Below are 7,470 nucleotides of genomic sequence, written 5' to 3' on the forward strand. Positions count from 1 at the left end.
GTAGCCTGTTAAACCCAGAAAGCCATGTAGCAATTTTATGTTCCTCGAGGTTAGCCAGTTTTGCATTGCTCCAATTTTGAATGGGTCTACTGCCACACCTCCATCTGATATGATATGCCCAAGATATTCCACCTTCTTTTGAAGAAAGCAAAAATTCATAGTGGTTGTTGTGTGTTCAAAAGGTGGTTTTCGGTATGTCTTCTTCGCATACTCGTATTTGATGATACCCGGATCGAAGGTCCAGCTTTGTGAAGATTTATGCTCTCTTTCATCTAGCAACTCATCTACTACTGGAATAGGGTATTTATCCTTGATGGTTATGTCATTGAGAGCTCGGTAATCAACACATAATCGTCATATTCCATCCTTCTTTCGTATGAGGAGCACCGATGAAGAGTAGGGGCTGCAACATGGCCGAATAACTCCTGTTTTGAGCATCTCTTTTACAATCATTTCTATTTCATCCTTCTGGAGATGTGGATACTGATATGGCTGAGCATTTGCTGGAGATTTGCTTGGAAGAATCGTTATACAATGATCATGCCGATGGGTAAGAGGTAGGTTACGCGGTTCGTCAAATATATCTGAAAATTCGGCAAGCAAAGGAAGTAGATTTGGATCTTCAAATTTTGTTGGCTCTCCCTTAGTTTGCTGCTCAAGTTGTACCAAAAAGCCGCTGCATGCTTTATGCAAAACCTTCTCCATTTGTTGTGTGCAAATCGTTGTTACGTCGCCCCCACGTTTCCCGTTCAGTATCACCTGTTTCTCCTTACTGTAAAATTTCATAATTAGTTGCATAAAATTTCAAGAAATATCACCTAATGTTATCAACCATTTAATTCTGAGCATGGCCTCATGATCATCAAGAGGGAGAAGGAAGAAATATGCAATTATCTCTTGGTAAGGCCTCATGATCAGCAACAGTTTCATTTGCGGGCGCCTACGATCATACTTCAAAATCCAACCATCGGCGGCCTTAACGTCAAACCTGCTGCAATTCTCGATAGATAAAGTCATCTGGACAGCAACCATACTGTTTAGAAAGTTATTAGTACTGCCCATGTCGATGAGAACAGTGATCGGTTGTTGTTTGAGAATGCCTCCAACTTTCATCGTTTGCGAGTTTGAGTAGCCGGCTAGTGCATGTACCGTAACTTCGGTCGGTTGTGGCTCTTTTTCTGCATCTTCTTCTTCATGTTCAAGGCTCTCTTCTGGATATTCAATAATCTCTTCTTCTATTGGTTCAATCATAAGAAGTCTCCCTTTACTGCAGCGATGCTCACGGCTCCACGACTCGTCACAATGCCAACATAACCCCTTCGCATATCGCTCCCGAAGCTCTTCTCTTGTTAACCTCTTTGGTGTAGGGACTTGGTCGACAATAGGGGGGGCTGAGGGCTTCAATATTATTGGTTGAGGAGCGACCCTAGTCCTCCGAGCTTCATGGTTCAATTGCTCCTCTTGATGTCGTGCGAAAGAGATGGCTGCCATAAGCGTATACGGTTGTCGCGCTTTAACTTCTCCTCGGATCTCCGGCTTCAAGACCTCAATGAAGGTCCTCAATAGCTGTTTTTGAGACCAATCATGAGTTTGATTAGATAACCTTTCAAACCTGGTTTGGTACTCCTGAATGGTGGAGGTTTGTCGGATCTTTGCTAGTTGTCCGTCAATATTCTCGTAATCGGTTGGTCTGAAGCGGATCAGCAGTCCTTCTTTGAATTGTCGCCATGAAAGGACTCCATAAGTATGTTTAAACCAGTCAAACCACTGTATAGCATCCCCTTCAAGATGTATAGCTGCAATTTTCACCATAAATGCATCCGCAGTTTTGTGGTACTGAAAATATTGCTCCGTGTGCGAGATCCAACCAATCGGGTCTCCTTCCCATCTAGGAAAATTGACCCTCATGCATGGATAGTTTGGGTCAGTCATAGAGCCTCCCCTCCCTTGGAACTCATCTCTTCGGGCCTGGTGCGATTGGGCAAAGCTCTCTCCTTGATATGATTTTTTCGGGCTTAGTGGTTGGCCCAATCTGAGTTCGGTAAAGAGCGTCCGAATCTTATCCTCCATTCGCGCCTCGAAGGCTTCGAATTTAGTATTGATTACCTCCTCAGATGCCATAGTATATGCCGCCAAATCTGTGATGTTAAGATCTCTCTTTTGTTGTTGGGTTAAAGGCATGTATTGGTTGAGAGAGGTGATGGTCGAAAGGGTTGGTGGATTGGTGGATGTAGGCTACGGTTTAGGCTTGTTTTGTGGCTATTTTGGGTGCAGTTTGAGGGTGTGCTTTGGTGGAGTTTTAGGGCTGTGGATGAAAGTTTTGGATCTGTGGTAGATAGTAGCAAAGGTTTGATAGAAATCAATGGAAGTTGCAGCAAGTATGTGCTGTCTTGTAAGAGTAGAATTGTCATCGAAGAAACTACGGTTTCTCGACGTAATTTCCACCAAAAACTTAAGAGAATTGAGGAGGGAATTGATAGTAAAATCACAGTTTATATGACAGCAAGGATGTCTAATTTAATCAAGAAAATTTCGGCAGTATAATAGCAAGGAAATTGGTGCAAGTTGCGATTGTAGAATTCTTGTCGAAAAATTTCAGCGGTTTACAACGAAAATTTGCAGTAACACAAAATCGTTTTTAGAGATGAATTCCTTAATATATCAATCTTAGATGGAAGCCAAGATGATCTATGACGTGTATAAGAAATTTCATTCAAAAAAGATTGCAAATAGATGGGTTAAGGCAACAATATGCGGCTGAAACTTTATGCAGCACAGATTTTTAAGTATAGCAGATTGGACATAAAAGATCAGTGGTTTATATTGAGAATTTTTTGATGAAACCAAAGGGAAATCCACTATTAGGAAGTGTCAAAGCTATCATAAAAATTTCGTAGAGATTTAGATAGAAACAACGTAGTATCAAGATCAAACAAACAGTGCTATGCGGCTGAAATTTTACAGTGCAGATTTTCAAGTATAGCAGATTAGACGTAAAATATCAATAGTTTATATTGAGAATTTTTTGACAAAACCAAAGGAAATCTGCTGTCAGGAAATGTCAAAGATGTCATAAAAATTTCGTAGAGATTTAGATAGAAAAAACACAGTAGCAAGATCAAACAGACGGTGCTATACGGTTGGAATTCTGCAATGTATCTTTCGTCGTAGAGATGAAAACTTTCTGACGAAAAGTTTATGCAGCAATATAGGAATAATTTTTTTGGGATTTTCAAATAAGGATAACTAAATTGCAGCAGCAGTAAGGTAGAAAACCAGAACCTGTTGCAATTCACGGGGAGATCAAAGGATAATCCGTGGTGGTGGAGATGATGGCGGAATTTGGCGACGATCTTTTAAGCAATTGTGGGAATTGCTTTAGGTGGCTGTGGAGGGTTGATGGATGGCTGTGGAAGGACAGCGAGACACCAAGAACGCTGCTCTGATACCAGGTGTTAGAAACCTTGCAGATTCTAAACTTGGGGTTGATCTATTTAGGGGATCGGCCTCCTTGAAACTCTATAGGGGTTCCTCCCTCCAAGTTGCTGCTCAAAGGCTGCAGAAAAGATTCATCTATTGCTTACGAAAAGAGATGGAATACATGACTATTTATAGGGCTTCTAAACCCTAACTCTTAATATGACTCTTACTTAAGACTCCTACTTTTAACCAACTCCTAATATGACTCCTAATCAAGACTCCTACTTCTAACCAACTCCTAATAGGACTCCTACTCAAGACTCCTATTTCTTTACAACTCCTTATTCTTCTCTAAGAAATAACCTCCTAACCCTAGCCGGCCACTTCACCTCTTTAATAAGGGTCGGCTTAGGTAGGTTTTACATGAATATCCCTCTCAATTAGGACTCTCCTAGCTAGAGTCCTAACACAAACCAGACGGGAGAAATTGCCTGGTCTACTAAATAGTTAGCACTGGTACAGTTCAGTTTTTAAAACCTTGGTTACAACAATCATATTGTGCCGAAAACTGACGTTTGAAATTTTATTGTCAAATCTGTTCGCTTTTGGTATATTTGTTTTTTGTGATGGTGTATTCACATTCTAAATATTTCTCATTTGAAATATGATCAAAGTTGTTTTTGCACCTTTTTTTTCTGCTATAATGCAATCTCGGATACAGGAACGAAAAAAGAGACGTGCTGAGGAATCCAAGAATGCAGCTCCTGCTCAGACTCCTCTCGAAGCAACCCGTCAGATGCTCAAGAAAAAGGTGCTCTTTCTTGTTAACTTAATAGGTTGTCATTGCATGTGCTTGCGATAATGGGAGATTTTTGCGAGTGTTCATATCGTTTCATGGATTTCAACATTTTCTATTGTCTAATCAATATGCCTTTTTTTTTCTACAGACCTTCAGTTCGAAAGTCAATTATGAAGCATTGGAAGCTCTATACACTGTAATTCTTTGTCCCTTCTCTTAATGAGCTTTTTTTATGCTAAGAACTGCAATTTCTTCATGTTTATGCCACACAATTATTTGATATACCAGGAGAAATGCTCTTAATTTTTTTGTGTAGTTAAAGCATTGTTATAGATCATTTCATCATACATCTCTTGTAGTTTAAGAATCTTGTTGTTTTTTGTAAAAATTAGTTTATATTGAACTATCACCTAGTGTTGCAATATCTCAATTTTAAATTAGATATTTTTGGCAACAGACATGCTTCTTACATTGAACAGGAGATTCCAAATACACAATGCATTTCTAGAAATAACTGATATTAGTCTCTGAATCTTTCTGCTTTAAAGTACATATCCAAGAGTTGCATTGGTCCCATTAGAACTTTTCTTTTTCTTTTGACGCACTCGGAGTTAAGGAATGAATAATGATGTTCTATCAGCTCTCTCATTATCGTTACGGAAGAATCCTGGTAAACTTCACAGGTAGTGCAAAATATTGCAATATGTAAGGTTGACCTTTGTATCGACATTTCTGCATCTTATGAGCTTCTTGGAATAGTAGTTTGGACTGTCAATAGATATACCACCTAGTAAATGCAAAATGATATACTAAATGCAATGCACTGGGAATTATTATGAAAGAAATGTTTCTTTAAATGTAGTTTTAGATTTTTATTCTGCCTTAGTGATCATGTGTTTTCAACAGTCTGAACAAGACAATGGGAAAAAGCAAAAAATCGAATCAGATGCCGCTGATCCTTGCAATCTCCATGACAACATTGAGAATCATGGAGTTGATCCAGGTGCTACGGAGGATGGTGACAGGCCTGAAGAATTTGAAGACCACAATTTTGCAGAAGTCAGTTATGATGATTACAATGGGATTGGTGATGAAGATTATGGGTATGACGAGGATTTTGATTTTTCGTGATGGCATAACGTGATCTACACGCTCCCTCTATCCAGTAAGACTCTTCTAGCTACATGTTGAAGTGACTGCTGCCTCTCCCGTAGATTTATCTGCTATTTATTTTATCCTATTTAATTCTTTTTTTTTTTACAATATTCTTTATAATGCAACGCTTGCTGGGTTTTTGAGTCGATGGTGCATTGACTAGAGTTACTATAGCTGTATCCCTGACTTAATAACAACTTAGTAGTTGTAATTAGCGGTAGTCTGAGGTTACTGTGTTTGTGAGCTTTGTGAATAATATTAAGTTTATATAATTATGTATTTCCGTTACACATCATTGTGAGCTTTCATGTGGCATGTTGTGGGCCCACAGATTGGGATGCGAAAGTGATGTTATGTGATGACAGTAATGTTATATAATTACTGTTTGATCCCAAGCCATGCATAAAAATTGTTATGTAGTTATAGCTACACGCTGTCACAAAGTAATTACCCTGCCGATAAAGTGGTTTTTACATCACTGATATGACCGGCTAACAGAAATAAGTCGTTATAGGAACAAAGAAGGTATGATGTGAAGACAAAGCACTTGATGGTTGGAAGCTCAGACCAGCAAAAGTAGGTGAACGACGACCCAAGTTATATCTGTTTAATTTGGTCGTACTGTCTTTCCCATTCGTTCTCATCGTGTGAATGGAGGAGCGATGGTTTCAGAAGAGACGGCAATTCAGAGACCAAATGCCCCGTAAATTATCGTCTCCCACAACAATGCAGGACTAACGTCACACGTTTCCTCCATTAAATATCTTCCCCGCTGCACACCCACTCACGTAGCTGGAAATAGGTTGTAGCGACGGAGACAGAACGTACGATTCATAGACGTGGCCATCGCTCCGCTGTCTTTGTTTGGTCCACACACGCTAGCTTTCCTCGATTCATCCTCGCTTTCCTGTGTTCCATCGGTCGTGATGTCGATGTGGAGGTTCTTCCTCTCCTCGTCTCAAATCTTATCGCCTGCCAAGAGCCTTTACCATCTACGCACGTCGATTTAAAGCAATCACACGGATATCTCTTATTCATGTAACCAAACAAACACACAGCAGCATGACCTGAAGAAGAAGAAGAAGAAGAAGAAGAAGAAGAAGAAAGGAATCCTCTCCTTCCCCTCTTCATCTTGGACTCCTAACACGACACACACACACACACCAGACTTGATTCCTAAGACACGACTGACTCGGATTCCAACAAGAAGAAGAAGAAGAAGAAGAAGAAGAAGAAGAACCCCTCAGCCCATATACGGTATATGGCAACAGGCGAAGCCTTCACCTCCTCTTACCTATCTATCGCGATAACAACTTATTATTTGGGATTATGTCGATTTAGATAGCCAGGACGAGGCCAGGAAAGGACTTCCCGGCGCGCTCGGGGCGGCTGCTCTCCCACACGGGAGTCCCGTGAGCCGACCCGGAGGAAGAAGAGGAGGAGCAGGAAGCGGCGGATTTGGAGGCCGAGTCGGCGGCGACTCGGGTGATGGTGAGGGAGGTGTTGAAGTACTCGCGGACCTGGGTGATTATCCCATCCGGGGCGATGGTCCAGGCGTGGACCCACGCGGTGTCGGCGTCGGGGCCGCTGCCCTCGGCGACGACGGTGGAGCCGAAGGCGGCGACTCGCTCGGGCTTGAACTGGAAGGCGGTGGCGGCGGTTGTCTCCTCGTAGTCCGCGCCGGTGAGCATGCGCATCATGTGCTGGTGCTCCGGCGGACCATGGAACCACCACTCGATGTCGGGGGCCAGCAGCTGCTGCACCCGCTCCACGTCCCGCACGTTCAGGGCCTCATACAGCGTGAGCACTGCCCACTTGTTGCGGTCCTCCACGCTCTCTCCGCTCTCGTTAGCCAGTTCCGGTCTGAGCCCCTCTGGCTCTCGCTTTCTCTCTCGCCTCTCTTGCCGCGCTCGCACGCACCAAGGGAAAGGAAGGGTAGCTGTGGGAGGACGATCGAACTCGGAGCGAGTTGACGACTCGGTGAGCAACCAAGGGAGGGAGGGAGGTTCGGTTGGGTGGGTCGCGTTATATAGAGAGAAAGAGGGACAGGTGTGGCGGGTCCCACGCACCCGCGGCGTCATTAACTCTGGGCCCCG

General features: G+C 42.5%; 2 protein-coding genes across 7 annotated transcripts in view; one reads left to right on the forward strand and one right to left on the reverse strand.

The window, feature by feature from the left end:
• LOC135583896 (transcription factor IIIB 60 kDa subunit-like) overlaps window positions 1-5,664 on the forward strand; it is a 29,147-nt gene extending 23,483 nt beyond the window's left edge. For all 6 annotated transcript variants that reach the window (XM_065187463.1, XM_065187460.1, XM_065187462.1 and 3 more), the window contains 3 exons: window positions 4,142-4,231; window positions 4,368-4,415; window positions 5,126-5,664. In XM_065187463.1, the coding sequence (XP_065043535.1) occupies window positions 4,142-4,231; window positions 4,368-4,415; window positions 5,126-5,350 (363 nt within the window). In that variant the 3' untranslated portion in view covers window positions 5,351-5,664. The remainder of the gene's footprint in view (window positions 1-4,141; window positions 4,232-4,367; window positions 4,416-5,125) is intronic.
• A 715-nt stretch (window positions 5,665-6,379) lies between these two features.
• LOC135676361 (uncharacterized) lies at window positions 6,380-7,470 on the reverse strand. Its single transcript, XM_065187466.1, has one exon. The coding sequence runs from the start codon at window positions 7,453-7,455 to the stop codon at window positions 6,712-6,714; it is 744 nt and encodes a 247-aa protein (XP_065043538.1). The 5' UTR covers window positions 7,456-7,470; the 3' UTR covers window positions 6,380-6,711.

Source organism: Musa acuminata, chromosome BXJ1-6, assembly GCF_036884655.1.
Source record: "Musa acuminata AAA Group cultivar baxijiao chromosome BXJ1-6, Cavendish_Baxijiao_AAA, whole genome shotgun sequence".
Lineage (NCBI taxonomy): Eukaryota > Viridiplantae > Streptophyta > Magnoliopsida > Zingiberales > Musaceae > Musa > Musa acuminata.

What these genes read in the sequence shown, in the direction of transcription:
- LOC135676361 (XM_065187466.1), bottom strand. Translation starts at nt 7,455, where the DNA reads ATGACGCCGCGGGTGCGTGGGACCCGCCACACCTGTCCCTCTTTCTCT.